This window comes from Panthera onca, chromosome A3 (assembly GCF_046562875.1).
Source record: "Panthera onca isolate mPanOnc1 chromosome A3, mPanOnc1 haplotype 2, whole genome shotgun sequence".
Lineage (NCBI taxonomy): Eukaryota > Metazoa > Chordata > Mammalia > Carnivora > Felidae > Panthera > Panthera onca.
In genome coordinates, this window is record NC_138341.1 from 125,417,681 (window position 1) to 125,432,479 (window position 14,799).

Here is a 14,799-nt window from a genome sequence, read left to right on the forward strand (position 1 = left end):
CGACAGGGAAGGGGGTAGGGCCTGGGAACAGCTCCGGAGGGAGGGAAGGTGTCAGGAGAGAAGTGGGAAAGATGGATGGACGGCTTTCGGAGCGGAGGCTGGGAGAGGCGGAGGGGGATGCCCGAGAGAGCAGATGGTGGGGAGCGCGGGCAGCGGGCAACAGATGTGCCAGGCCTGATCAGCGATTCCGCCCGTCACCTTTAGAGCACTGATGTGCACTTTCTTCGTTTGTGGGCAATTAGGCAGAAATTTGTTTGCACTGCCTCGGAAAATGAAACCGCTGTAAAGTGCACCCTCTGGAAAAAGGGTTTCTGAGCCATGGGCTGGGGAGGGGAGACAAGGGGGGGGCGGCCTCCCAGCTAGGAGGGGTGGCCTCTGCAGGGAGGGGTGGGGGCTGGGGAGGAGCAGCGTGGCCGCAGGCAGGTTCTCAGGGGGTGGGCAGGGCCACGCCAGTGGCAGTGGGTGGGTAGCTGACATCTCCCGGGGAACTGGGCCAAGCTGGTGTCTGCGATCTGGACCGCGCTCGAGTTCCTGGAGCTCTGGCTGGTCGGCGAAGTCCAGCGGCCAGAGCTGAGGGGAGGCCTTTGTGCTGCGACAGTAAAGTGGTGGCATTATGGCCACTGGGATCCCCCTTAGCTCCCGGAACTTGGCCTCTTCACTGGTGACACCAGGTGGGTTCCCCTGGCTGCCCATAGGATTGCTACAGGAGGAGAGTTTGCTTCCACTAAATGTCTTTCGGATTTTGCCCCAGCTGCCCCAAGAGTTTGTCCCAACTGCGATTCGTAGCAGGTGGTGTCGTTAAAGGAGCAAGGCACACGAGGTGAGCAGGCCTGATTTCAAGTCAGAAGACCACGTACCCTTATGTAAGCCACTTAACCTCTAGGGGCCTCAGTTTCCTCATCTGAAAAACGGGGACGATAGCCGGCTAAGTGGTTGTGAGTTTCACAAGAGCCCTTTTTTCTAAAGTCCTAGGGCAATGGACATATTTTTATAAGATGCTTGGTTTTTTAAACATTTTAGGGAGAATTTGGGCTGTGTAGAGGGCGGCTAGCATGAAAGTGGTCACGGGTGGGGGTCGACACTTTCTGGAGCTGGTGGGGGGCCTGCCGCGTACTTAGAAGACTTGTCACGGGAGCCTGTCATTCGGGCCACCCTTCCTTGTGGGAGGGGCAGCTGAGGCCCCGTGGGGGCGACTAGGAAGGAAACCCAGGGCCTCAGGGTGAAGGCCAGTGGGGCGGGGGGAGGGGGCGGGGGGGTGGCTGTGGGTGGACTCACCGACCAGGATGAGGACACAGACCAAGAGGGCAATGAGGGCGCCTGGGCTGAGGGAGGCGGCCATGACGAAGGCTGTGGTGTTGCAGGACTGGATGGTGCCGGAGCTGTCGCAGCCACAGATGCGGATGGTGAGCGTGCCCGTGCTGCTCAGGGTGGGCGGCCCGCTGTCCACCACCAGGATGGGCAGGAAGAACACATCCTGCTCCTGCCGGTTGAAGCCCATGTGCTGTGTGTGCACCGCTGCTGTGTTGTCTGCTCCGGAAGAAGGGAGGGGCGTGCGACTCGGGGTCCGGGGTCAGCCCCCCCCCCCCCCCCGTCCCGGCCACCTCCTGATGCCACCGCGGGATTTGCCTCCCTGTGTCCCCAAGCTCCTGCCTCCCAGGTGGCCCGCGGATCCTTCCCCCCACTCCAGCTCCCCCAATTCCGCCCGAAGATCCTGTTCCCAGCCACATAGCCCCCGCTTCTGTCCTTGGCTGTCACGAGATTCTATTCCCAGCTGTCTGAAGATTCTGTTTTCAGCTATTCCAAGGTTTTGTCCCCAGCTGTGCCAAGGTCCTGTCCCCAGCTTTTCCAAGATTCTGTCCCCAGCTGGGCCAAGGTCCTGTCCCTGGCTATGTCATTTTTTTTTTTCCCCTCATTCATCTCAACAGCCTGTTTTTGTTCCACCCCGGACACCCAGGCACCCTGACCCTGGGGCCCCGCGGTCCTTGGGTTGTGGCTTGCTGGGCCCTGACAAGTCCCGGGTCACAGAGAAGACTAGTCTTCTCCAGCACGGGCTTTGGCTGAGGGCTCTTTCTGGCTGGAGTCTAAGTGGCTGAGCCTGGAGGGCTGGGACCTGGCCCCTGGGGCCTGATGAGGGGACCCTAGTGCACCAAGGTCTCCTTTCTACCACAGAGGACAGCGAACTAACACCAGCCGTGGTCATTGCACCACGCCAGCCGGTTCCTGGGGATGCCAGGCAGGACGGCGGTGGCGCTCGAGCCTCCGAGCGCGGGCTCACGCGGTAGGTGGTGCCCACTTCTCCTGCCCTTCCTGCCTCCTCCGTCCCTCTCCTGTACGGGCCAGGCCATCCCTGAGCCTCCATCACCTTGATGGCCGTCAGTGCAGTGACACAGAAGCACTCAGAGCCGGGCTGGCTGCTGCCCCCGCCCTTTGCAGCCAGCCCCACACAAGGGGGCCCTGCCTTCCCGCCCAGGGCCCAGGCTTCACTCCTGCGTCCTTCTCCCTGCCCCCACAGTCTTCCCGCCAACCCCTCTGACCTCAGACTTCAGCAGTCTGGGTGCCTTCCCTGGCTTGGTGGCCCCAGTTAGCCCAATTCAGTCCCCTAGTCCTGGCCTCCCCCGATCGTGGGCACGATACAGGAGAAAAGCGCTGGCTTGTGACCTTGAGCACACCTATGAACTACAGACCCAGCTCTCACAAGATGGATCATGGGTCGGAGCTCATGGGATGAGGAGATTTCAGGAGATTCTATCTACTTTTATACATATTTTCAAGTTTCCACTAAAATGTTACAAAATAATGCCAAGTCGATCGTTTGCCAGCTCAGCAGCTCACTAAGCTATCCTGGGCCTCGGGTTCCTCATCTGTAACCGAGGAAAATGGTAACACAGAGGTGTGCAGGGTAAATGGTGACATTCACGAATAACCCTTAGAATGGGTCCCGGCACAGAGAAATTCTCAGTAGCTGCCGGCCGCTAAGTCGTTGGTGCCCCACCCCCTGTTCCCTACGCGGCCCACGTGCCCACTCTCTGGGTGGGCCCATTCCACCTTCTTGCCTGTGCAAATTCCTCATCTGTCATGCTCCAGCTAAATGTCACCTCCTTTCCGTGGCCTCCTTTCTCTGCCTCCCTGGAAAGGAAGGATTTATGGCTTGTCCCTCCTTGCTCTGACTATGCAGGTGCCACGCACACTTCTGTTACAGGACTTGTCACGTGGCGTTAGCTTCGCGTGTGCCTGACTCTCCCCTGGCACTGAGCCAGACTCGAAGAATGACACTTGCATGACCTGCACGTTTAAGGTCACTGGTGGTCCCGGATCAGCTCCTCAAGCTCTGCCGCGACTCCAGCCTCCCCGTCAGAGGGAGAATCACCCCCGGCTGTGAAAATATCTGCCTTCCCCAGGGGAGGAAAGGAGGCTCGAGAGCAAGATGAGGAAGAGAAAATGATGTGGGACTCCTTTGTGCTGACTGCATGCTTTTTATGCATCAAGGATTGTGTAGATGCACGAAATATATAGTGATGTTTAATCATCACAGCCACCAAGTGTTGTGACATTATTCCCATTTTATACACGTGGGAGTTGAGGCTCAGAGAGAAGTGACTTGTCTGAATTTAGTCCGTGAATTGGTGGCATAGCTATATTTTCCATTAAATCATCCATCCATCTATCCATCCATCCATCCTCCATCCACCCACCCATCTATCTTCCATCCATCCATCCTCCATCCATTCACCCATCCATCCATCCATCTTCCATTCATCCATCCATCCATCCTCCATATACCCACCCATCCATCCATCCATCCTCCATCCATCCATCCATCCATCCATCCTTCATCCATCCATCGATCTATCATCCTCCATCCATCCATCCATCTTCCATCCATCCACCCATCCATCCATCTATCCATCCATCCTCCATCCACCCATCCATCCATCCTCTATCCATCCATCTATCCATCCATCCATCCTCCATCCACCCACCCATCCATCCATCTATCTTCCATCCATCCATCTTCTATCCTCCATCCATCCATCTTCCATCCATCCATCCTCCATCCATCCATCCATCCTCCATCCATCCATCTATCCATCCATCCATCTTCATCCATCCATCGATCTATCCTCCATCCATCCATCCATCTTCCATCCATCCATCCATCCATCCTCCATCCATCCATCCACCCATCCATCCATCCATCTATCCATCCATCCTCCATCCACCCATCCATCCATCCATCCATCCTCCATCCATCCACCTTCCATCCTCCATCCATCCATCCACCCATCCATCCATCCATCCATCCATCCTCCATCCATCCACCCATCCATCCATCCATCCATCCATCCATCCTCCATCCACCCACCCATCCATCCATCCACCCTCCATCCATCCATCTTCCATCCTCCATCCATCCATCCATCCATCCTCTATCCATCCATCCATCCTCCATCCCTCCACCCATCCATCCTGCATCCACCCATCCATCCAATAAATCTTTACTGAGTAAGTACTATGTCCTAGTACCCTACTAGTCGCTGGAAGAAAACAATGGAGAGCTGAACCAGTCATAGTCCTGGATCTGAGCTCAGATCCTACTGTGAGAAACAGATGTTAATTAAATAAACTCACAATTTAGTCTACAATTACAAACCATGGTGAGTGCTAAGAAGGAAAAAGTACAGGAAGAGCACCTAACGGAGGACCTGACTTGGTCTCAGAGGTCAGAGAGATCTTCTTGGAAGAAGTGATATTATTGCTGAGCCCTGAATGATGAGTTCAAGGAGAGGGAACAGCCCATGCAAAGGCCCTGAGGTCGGAAGAAGCACAAGATGTTCAAGGAACTAAAGCAGTGCTTTGTGACTGGAGGGATGAAGGAGTGGCTAGAGTGAATCAAAGTGAGTCTGGGAGTCGGGGTGGGCAGGGCTCCTCATGGGAAGTCTTAGAGGCCGTTGTAAGGAATTGGGGTTATTTTCTTAAAAGCAGCAGGAGGTCACTGATTGGTGGGTTTTAAGCAAAGAAGGGACTAATCCCACAGCAAATACTAATTGAGCACCCTCTGTATGCCAGGATTAGTCTAGCCCTTGAGGATACAGCATTGAACAAGATAGACATGGTCCCTGCCCTTGCTGAGCCTATGTGTGGGGCAAGGGAGTTTCTAATCTAAAACACGAGTGGATGTGGAAGATCAGTCAGGAAGACACTGTGTGTTTTAGGTGTGAGAGGATAGTGGTTGTAGAGGGACAGAGAAGTAGACAGATTTGAAAAATGAGTGCCTGGCTCTGGCTCAGCCTCAAATTCCCAAGCAAGAACAGAGGAGGGGAGAGATGTTTGTTTCTCAGGGTTGCTGTCTTTGGCCACGAAGCCATATGGTCTGAGAGCTCTGGTCCCTGCCACTCCTCGACAAAGGGGAATCCCTGGGCATCATCCCTGAACCTCCTGAGCTGCCCTCCTGGGCAGTGGCTGGCTTCACCTGGGGAAGTCACTGGCCACCCCAGACCCTTACCCCACCCTTCCAAACAGGATCTACGCCCAGCACCGTATCCATCCATCTGGCCTGACATACATCAGTGTCAATCCCTGGCTGGGAAAGCAATATTTATAAATCACGTTTCCAAACTGGCTACAAATGTGTACAAAGAAACAGATGGGTTGGGGTAGCTGTTTGTCACCCAGGATATTTATACGGTGAGGAGGAGGGGGCTTGGCAGGCCGTGGGAAGGGGCTAGGGGGCTGGCGGAGGAGCCCTTCAGCGGCTGTGCTGAGCTCAACACATGGCCCGCCACCCTTCTCCTGGAGCTCACACCAGGTGGTTGCGCCGGATGGGAGCTCCTGGCGGCTCCCCATCAAAGAGAGGCAGTTGGGACAGAACTTTAGGCCCCTTGGGTTGGAAAGACTTGTGAACTTGATGAGGTTAAGCCAGGCCTATTTGTGTCTCCCGGGGCCAACTCAGGATACCACTGGAATAATGAGCAGGCAAGGCAGTACCAGTTGTTAAAATATTGAAATACTTCTAGAAAGGTTTAAATAGCTATGACTCTGAGTGTCCCACGTCCCTCCCTGCTGCCTTAGCCTTTTCCCCATGCTCACCCCCAACTTTGGCACAGTCAAGCCATTGAGGGGGTGAAGCCGGGCCCAGCAGGGGTTCTAGGGTCCCGTGCCAGGTTATTTATGGTCAGTGTCCCTTTTGATTGGTTGTGAGATATTTTTAATATGACTCTCGGAAATACAGAAGGTCTGGCTTCTGAGACCACTGAGGTCCCTTCTTTTGGAGGGAAGCATTGTAAAGGTCTCAGGGGTGATCCCAGAGATGTTCCAGGGTCAGAAAGAATCAACATGGCCTGGTCTCCTAGTCCTGGCACCCCCTCATTCCAACCACGCAGGCCTCCTGTTCCTTGAACATCCCAGGCCTGCTGCCTCCTCAGGGCCTTTGCACTTACTGTTCTGTCTACCTGGATCATTCTTTGTCCAGTTATCAGCATGACTTACTCCCTAATTTCCTTTAGATCTCCACCACTCTTGATTCCCTCAGAGAGGGCTTCCTAGACCCCTTTATTTAAGATAGCCCCTACTCGGGGCGCCTGGGTGGCTCAGTCGGTTAAGCGGCCGACTTCGGCTCAGGTCATGATCTCACGGTCCGTGAGTTCGAGCCCCGCTGTGCTGACAGCTCAGAGCCTGGAGCCTGTTTCGGATTCTGTGTCTCCCTCTCTCTGACCCTCCCCCGTTCATGCTCTGTCTCTCTCTGTCTCAAAAATAAATAAACGTTAAAAAAAAAAAGTAAGATATCTTCTACTCTTACTCGGCTTTACTTTCCCCTGTTTTGGCTTTACTTTCCCCCGTTTTGTTTAACACGTTTGATTGAACACCCACTATGTGCCAGGCACTGCTCTAGGCACTCGGGGCCCAGCACTGAACAAAACAAGGTCCAGACTCTTGGGGAGATTGCATGATCCACGTTCCAGCCACTTAGCATGCTCGACATATTATTTATTTGTTTACTTTCTACCTCCCCTCACCAGAAGGTCAACTCCATGAGGGCAGGGGTTTCGTCTTGTTTGCCACTGTATTCTCAGGCCCTAGAATAGTGCCTGATACATAGGCACCGTGTTTCAATAAGCGCTCAGTAAATAATTGCTGAAAGCAGGAAATGACACGTTCTGGGTACTGACAATATACCTTGGTAACCCTCATCTCGTTGGGACCACCTAGCCACCTTCAGCCGAGCTAAAGGGTGAGGACAGGCATTTTCAGCCCCATTTTGCAGATGACACAACAGAGGCTTAGGGAGGTGCAGACCTTGCTGGGGTTGCACCGAGAGCCCCTGGCTGAGCCTGGGCCAGGGACCTCACTCCCAGCGCACTGACAGTCCCCCTCCCGTAGCTCATTCCCCAAAGTTTCAGACTGAGGCTTCTTGAGGGATGTCTCACAGCGCGATCAGCTCAGGCTGGGCCATCACTTGCAAGGTGGTGAGTGAGCTAAAGCAGGAAGCGCGCTGGAACTGAGACAGGGGTGGCTTGGAATCCCAGCCCACCACTGACTGACTCCCTGCATGGCCCTGGGTGGGTCCCCTTCTCTTAAATGTTTATTAGAGACAGAGAGAGAGAGAGCACGGACGGACGCGTAAGCGGGGGAGGGGCCGAGAGAGAGGGAGCAGATCTGAAGCGGGCTCCATGGTGACAGCAGAGCCCATCGTGGGGCTAGAACTCACGAACGACTAGGTCATGACCGGAGCCCAAGCCGGATGCTTAACCGACTGAGCCACCCCGGCCCCCCGGCCCCTTTCCTCTTAGAGTCTCCGTTTTAACACAGGGGGCAAAATAGGAGGAGGGGTAAGAAAACCACCTCCCACTTCCCAGGACGGCCGTGAGGAGGCAAAGAGAAACATGAGTGGGACACAGAGCTTTTTAAACTGAAGGGTGGGAGTGTGTGCACGTGGGCTATTTCAATCCTCACTCAGACCCGGGGCTCTTTCCATCCAGGACTCTGGCCAACCCACTCCTCATCTGTTCCTTTTCTGTATCTTTCCATTCTCTTCTCTTGGGGTGCCCCCTCTCCACTCTGCCAACTCACCCCCAGCTTGTGCTCCAGGGTTTGGCCAGTGGGCTGGCTAACAGCTCCAGCCTGGCCCAGATTTTCTGGGTGATGTTGGACCCGACGCTGGTCCTGTGCGTGCCCCAGCCTCTCCCCCTGTAATATGGGAAGGGGAGGCTAGGCCCCTCCCTCCACGCCTCCTAGGATTTAGTGGTTCAGAGGTGACTCACCTTGGATGTCAAGCAGGGAGAAGTGAGGGTTGCTGGGTGCTTCAGGCACCAGGCGGAAATAGAAGCGATGCCCGCCCTGAGGCTCGTCTCTGTCCACCACGCTGATGGTCTGGATAAGCTGAAGGGTGAGGACAGGGCAGGGAGCTGAGGCGAGGCTGAGCCCACTCTGGACCTGGATAGAGGGTGTCCCGGCCAGTCCTGGCAACAGGCCCCCGGCCCCAGCCCCTCAGTGTACCTGTCCTGGCTTGGCATCCTCGCACACCGCTGCCTCGTAGGGGGTGGCCAGCTCTGGGGGATTGTCGTTCACATCCAGGATTCGGATCCTTAGGGATGTCCGGGAGAGCTGGGCATGATTGTCTGCAGTGAGATCACAGGAGCAGGGTGAGAGGCATCCAGTGCGAGATCTAGACAAGCCCCCATCTGCTGCTAGGACCAGACTAGGCAGTGGGGTCATGCTGAGAGATCTGTGGGTTGATCAAGCAGGCAGGAGGATCAGGACTGAGGACGTCTGGCATGAGTGGGTCACCAGCACTGTTGCCGTCACCATCCATCACCACCCACTAGGTCATCGGTGTAATCATCACTGTCACTGTCACTGTCACTGTCACCGTCACCACCATTGCCTTTGGCATTGGCACCCCTGGTATCATATCATGTATCATGGCAACCTCCGCCACCGTAACCCCCAGTGCCGCCCCATCACCGTCGTCAACACCATCGCTGTCACCCATTACCAGCGCCATTGTTACTGCCATTACTCCCACCGTAAAGACCCATATCACCGTCATATCACCACCCCTACTCCCACCCCCAGCAAAACTGTCACCGCCGTTGCCATCAGCCAACATCCTACGTTCAACATCCCATCACCATCGAGCGCACAGAATGCGCCTGGAGTATCCACATCCATTATTTCAGGTACCCTGGCGGAAATCCTGGGCTTTGGTTCAATGTAGATCCCCGCTTGGCAGAAGAGAAACTAAAGCACGAGAAACATGAAAGAAATGGGCCACCGGCACCTGGACTCCCAAACCTCTTCCCTTTCGAGAGCTGATCCTGAAAGGGCAAGACAAGGCCACTGGGTGTGAGTCTTGGCCGGGGCCCTCAGCAAAACCATGACCTCCCCACGCTTCTACCTGTGATGTCTTTGAGGTCAAGGTCCCTGTTGTATTAATCCCTGGGCCCCCAGCATTGTGGGATACGGCCCGGAGTAGGTTCTAATACATCTGTTGGACGAATGAATGAAGTCTGGGAGGACTTTCACGGAAAGAGGCTTGAATTCCTGGCGTGGCTCTGTCTTTGACCCAGTGTCTGATCTTGGGTAAGACCTTTCCCTCCCCGACATCACTTTCCACATGTGGACAATGAACGGAGAGCATAGTGATTCAGAGCAAGGTCTCCGAGACAAGGTATTCCGATCTCAACTCTGCCACTTAGTAGCTGTGTGATTTGTGGCAGGTCGCTCGACCTCTCTGTGCCTCCACTTTCTCACCAGCAAAAAGGGGCTCCTAGTAATGGGTTGGTTAAGAGGACAGATTGAGTTAGTATCTGCAAAGCACTTAAAGGTGCGTATGTAACACATAGCAAGTGCTATATGAGGGTTTGTTAAATAAACAGACATCCTTCAAGGGTCCTTTCAGCAACGACATCAAGTGATTCAAGGATACCTCGTCCCAGCCTGTCCTCTCTGAGCAGCACCCTGCGTGTTGGCTTTTTCTGCCCCTTGCCCCTCAAACCTCTTGGGTGCTCGTTGGAGCCCTGCTCTCAGCTCTCTTAGTCATGAGTTCGTTACTGACAAGCTTTACCAGCCAGCGACCTCGAGGACTAGGAGAGGAAGCCACCCCTTTCAAGCAGTGACCTGATGGCTGGGTCTCTGGCCGGGAGCTATTTTGGGGGGGAGCCTGGGAGCTGCCAGGCAGCCAGGAACCCCATGAGTTCTGGCGGGGAGTGAGGTTGATCAGCTGCCTCTTTTCACTGAACTCAGGGGCCACCGCACACAAAGAGAAATGGGATTGGGAGGCAGTTGCAGCCATCTCCCGGGGGTCAGGGAAAGGAGGGGGGCGAGGCCTTAATTAACTCAGACCCCGACCCCTCTCTGGAGCTCCCCGTAGCCAGGGGCACCTTATCTTCTCAGCTCACCCAGACCTGCTGCTTCAGTGATTAGAGGGGGCTTTTCTGGGGGCGGGAGATTGGAGTCGTGACTGGGAATGCCCGGCAAGCCGTTATTTTTAAGAGCGTGCTGCCGGAGAACTTAAACAGACAGAAGGTGGGTGCATTTGGGAGGAGAGGAGGTGGGGAGGGTGAGGCCCGCTGCCAGGACCAGGCACCTCTCTCCCCGCTGAGGCAGAGGGAAGGGGTGATGGAGCCTATGCGCCATGCAGAAGGGGGACCCCAGAGCGGGGCGAGCTTCTCCGCGGCAGACCCGCTGTGGAGTGTGGGGGGGGGGGCTGGGTCCACTGCTGGCGAGACCCGCATTGTTGCACCATTCCTTTGGGATCTGCTGGGCCTCTTCTGGCTCTCCCCCCCCCCCTTTTTTCCCCCCATCTCTAGCTTTATTGAGACAGAATTGACATATGGCCTTGTGTAAGTTTAAGATATGACGATTTGAGACACGTGTATCTCGTGAAACGTGTCCCATAACCAGGTTAGTTAACCCATCCCTCACCTCACATAATTACCTTTTTGTTGTTGTCCTACCTTAAAATGTCACAGGTCACCACTTGGGGAAGGCCTGAACCCTTTGGCATAGCTGAGGGTCCGGGATCTCAGAGGCGGGGCAGCTGAGTGAGCGGGGAAGGGGGTGCCTCTAGGTTGCCAAATTTGCCACCTGCAGAGCTTATCCCGGGGCCCCCTGAGTTTGGGGCTGGCCTGGCACCCCCAGAGCTTGTGGGCCAGCCCTCCGTCGGTCTCCGGTGCCCATGACATCACGGCGGCCTCCAGCCTGGCTGCACATTTAGAATCGCCTGGGAAAGCCTTGAGAAAGCACTTATGCCCAAGGCTTAAGGTTTTTTAACAGCTCCAGGAGTCTAATGTGTGCCAAGGGTTGCCAGCCACGGCCCCGGGTGACTGGAGGGTGGGGGGAGTCCCACCTGACGTCTTACTTCTGGTGGGCTTCCTCCAAACCCCTCCTGATCAACATCGTTTGTGATAATTGCTAATAATGAATTCGTAATGTTACCCATGTAAATGTTTCTGGGAAAAAAACAAAGACTCCATCAGTTAATGGACCTTCACCGCTGTGCGGGACGTTCCAGTTTATAACAAACTTTCGTATCTGTGACCTCATTTGACCTCAAAACAACCTGTAAAAGAGGTCTGGCTAAACCCATTTTGTAGAGGAGAAAACTGAGGGCCAGGACTTTGCCCAGAGCCCCAGGCGAGTCTGTGCAGAGCTGGGTTGGGACCTGGGTCTCCTGCCTCTCAGGCCAGTGCTTGGTCTAGACACAAGGCCGGCAGACTCTCCTGCAGCCTGGATGTGTGGCCCTCTGGCGACAGCTACTGCTCGGACCCAGGCCCAAGCCGACCTTCCCCAACACCCAGCAGCAGGTGCCCTGGGTGCCCCATGGGCCTCAACCCCCCTCTTGGCATCTATGTTCAGCTGACTGACATGCAAATTAGTTTAATTATTTCTTCTTCTAAAATAAATTATATTTTGCAGTAGCTGCAATATGTTGTGTCAGGCAAAATTGCATTCAATATTTTTAAACTAATTGATGCAGCCTTGAGGAAGGCTGATTGACAGCCCGGAGCTGAGCAGGCCTGCAGCCTTAACAGATTCCTAAATGAAAATTAAACGTGCTTCGGCCTGGTGCTTCCTCTCCGAGCTAGCTCACTAAGAATCCGAGAAGGTGGCAGGTGAAGCCCTGGGGGCCTGCGCGGCCGAGGAGGCTGGACAGTTCAGTGGGTGCCTCAGGAAGAGACTGGACTCGGGGCAGGAGAACTGCTGTACCACGTGGGCAGGTCTCCTTCCTTCTCTGGGCCTCAGAGCCCCTGACGTATAATGGACAGGGGATTGGACTGAGCGGTTTGGAGCTGAGACTTCTGGGTTTTGCTGACAATTATGAATCGAGTGCCTCCTTTGCGCCAAGGACTTAACGGTGAACGAGACCAACACGGTCTGTCAGTCTGGTGGCGGGGATAGACATCACTCCAGACTCCGATAAGAGCTAAGAGAGAAAGGTTCGGGAGCGGGGTGGGTGCAGGGACGTTTTCCCTGAAGTAAGTGACCTTTGGGCTGAGATCCAGCGAGGAAGTAATCAGGTGAGGGGGATGGGAGGGAAAGGGAACGGCATCTCCCCGAGGGGAAGGGCGGGCTGCAGATAACGAGGTCCTGGATCCCCTCCAAGGAAGACCCCAGCCCCTGGCAGGTACTTACCTGGTATCTGAACCAAACTGGGCTTGGAGGGCTGGGGGCCACTGGGAAGGGAAGAGGAGCTGGGAGCTGGCCTGGTAACTGTTAGGGGCACCCCTAGGAACGTGAGCTTGCCCGGAAAGACATCAGCAAACACCTACGGAGCATGCGCTGTGGGCCAGGGTCTGTGCTGCCCCATTTCATCCTGTCAACCGTTGTGGGAGGTAGAGACTAGCATTATTGGCGTTTTACTGATGAGGAACCCATTCAGAGAGGTCTCCTAGGGAAAAACCGATCAATCTGGGATCGAACCTGGGTCTGGCTCCAAAGGGGGAGCCTCCAGTCACCAGGCGGTACTGCCTTTCTTGCCATCTTTAGCTGTCAGAGTCCTACTCGCCTCAAAGTCCTGAACGAATGTCTCTGCCTCCTCCTGGAAGCTCTCCCTGACTGCCTCAGTCCTGGGCCATCAGAATATACACCCAAGTCCTACATGCTCGCAGGCCGCACGCAATCTTGCCGCCATAATCTCCCTGGCTTTGTCCCTCACCCACCCCTCTTTGGCTCTGCCCCAACTTCGATCCCTCAGTTCTTTGCCCAGATGCCTTTTCAGAGAGACCTCTCCCGATGACCGTATTTAAATACGCCCCTTGCCACCCCACCAGACACTCCCTTCCCTGCTTTCTCTCCATAACGCTTACCCAACACCCCCTCTGTTTTGCCTTACTCGAACTTGTTCATCACCGATCTCCCGCACCAGAAAGTAGGCAGAATTTCTGTTTTGTTTACCGTGATGTGCATGGCACATAGTAGGTGCTTAGTAAAGATTGTCGACGGAATGGATTTCACTGTCTATGGCATCCCTGACTATGCTGGGATGCTGGGGAGGCCACAGGGAGAGACCAAGCCCTCTTCGGATGGACGGACCCTGTGGGGGCTGCACCCCCTCCAAGGTCTCTCCGTCTGGGAACCAGTCAGCCCATGTGACCCTGTTCCTGCCTCTCTCTTTGGACTAAGGTTTTCTCATCAGTAAAACAAATAGGAGCTGCACTCTGAAGTTCTTGGCTGCCACAGAGAGAGTGAGAAGTCAGGGCGAGGAGGGAGGGACTGGCGGGGAGAGGGTGGGGGGAGGGGCAGGGGGAGGGGAGGGAGAGAGGTTGGGGGGCAGCTCAAAGGCACCTCCTTCCCACTCACTTGCGGTGGGGGGTGGGCAGCAGAGCCGGACCCTCTTCTCCAGTCCCCCCCCTCCCCAGCCCCTCCCTCTCCCGAGAGAATTAAATTGCATCCAAACACCAGGCTCTGATTAGAGCTGGCCAGCTGGGCAGGAAGATTTATCATCCCAATTACCCGCTGGCCAAGACAAGCGTGCAGACCGGTGAGGGGGCTGGGTGAGCAAGTGGGGGCGCTCCAGGGGAGGGGAGTCAGGGCTGTCGAAAGCGGAGTCCTTACACCCCTGCCCTGTCCCAACTCCCCTGTAGTGGGACCACCAGGTTTAGGCACCCTTCCCCGTCTCTCTCGTCTCTCTCGGGACTTTGAGATCTCTTTGGCTTCCTCCTCTGGAGGCTTTGACTTTGTTGGGGGGAGGGATGTGTAGTCCTTCAAAGGGTGAGGGGGGACTTCGGGGTGAAACAGGAACCCTGGAATGGGCTGGGTGGGAGAGAGTTTTCCTTCCTAGGGCTGAACGGGTCCTGGAGACTCCACGGACATCACGAATCCTTTATTCCAGGCGTCATCTGTTAGGTACTCAGATGGCACAGGATTCTGGGAGGCACCCATGGCGCGAGGAACCCAGGCCTGGTTTACATACCTCTGGTGACGGGGAGTTCAGTGCCTTTCAAAGCAGCCCCTTCCATGCAGGGTTGTGCCAAGCCTCTCGCCCAGACTCTGCTCCCCTGGCGCCTCTTCCTGACCGTCCTAGCCCTGCCCTCACACCCCCGGTTCGTGTCTAAGCCTGAGTCTTCACAACGGCCTCCCCTCTGTTTTCCTGCTCCAGGCCAGCCCCCTCCTGTTCAGCCATGAGCCCAAGCGAACGTTGGGACCGCTCATCTGACCATATCAGTCTTCTGCTCAAAGACCTGCATTGGTTCCCCATTGTCTCCAGGAGATGTTTGGCTCCGCACAGGACATCCAAGGCCCTTCCTGTAGAGGACCAGTGAGTTTCTGCATGCTCGCCTCATCGGCCTGCTGCAGCCG

General features: G+C 55.4%; 1 protein-coding gene across 3 annotated transcripts in view; it reads right to left on the reverse strand.

Annotated features, from left to right (window-relative positions):
• The window catches only part of CDH22 (cadherin 22), a 122,256-nt gene that overhangs the window by 2,876 nt on the left and 104,581 nt on the right, over positions 1-14,799 (reverse strand). Inside the window, exons 9-11 of one of the 3 annotated variants that reach the window (XM_060619634.3) lie at positions 8,494-8,615; positions 8,259-8,376; positions 1,276-1,480 (exon numbers count right to left, since the gene is read on the reverse strand). In XM_060619634.3, the coding sequence (XP_060475617.1) occupies positions 1,276-1,480; positions 8,259-8,376; positions 8,494-8,615 (445 nt within the window). Of the gene's footprint in view, positions 1-1,275; positions 1,528-4,515; positions 5,958-8,258; positions 8,377-8,493; positions 8,616-14,799 lie in introns of those variants that run through there. The other 2 variants (XM_060619638.3, XM_060619644.3) reach the window with 2 other exon arrangements.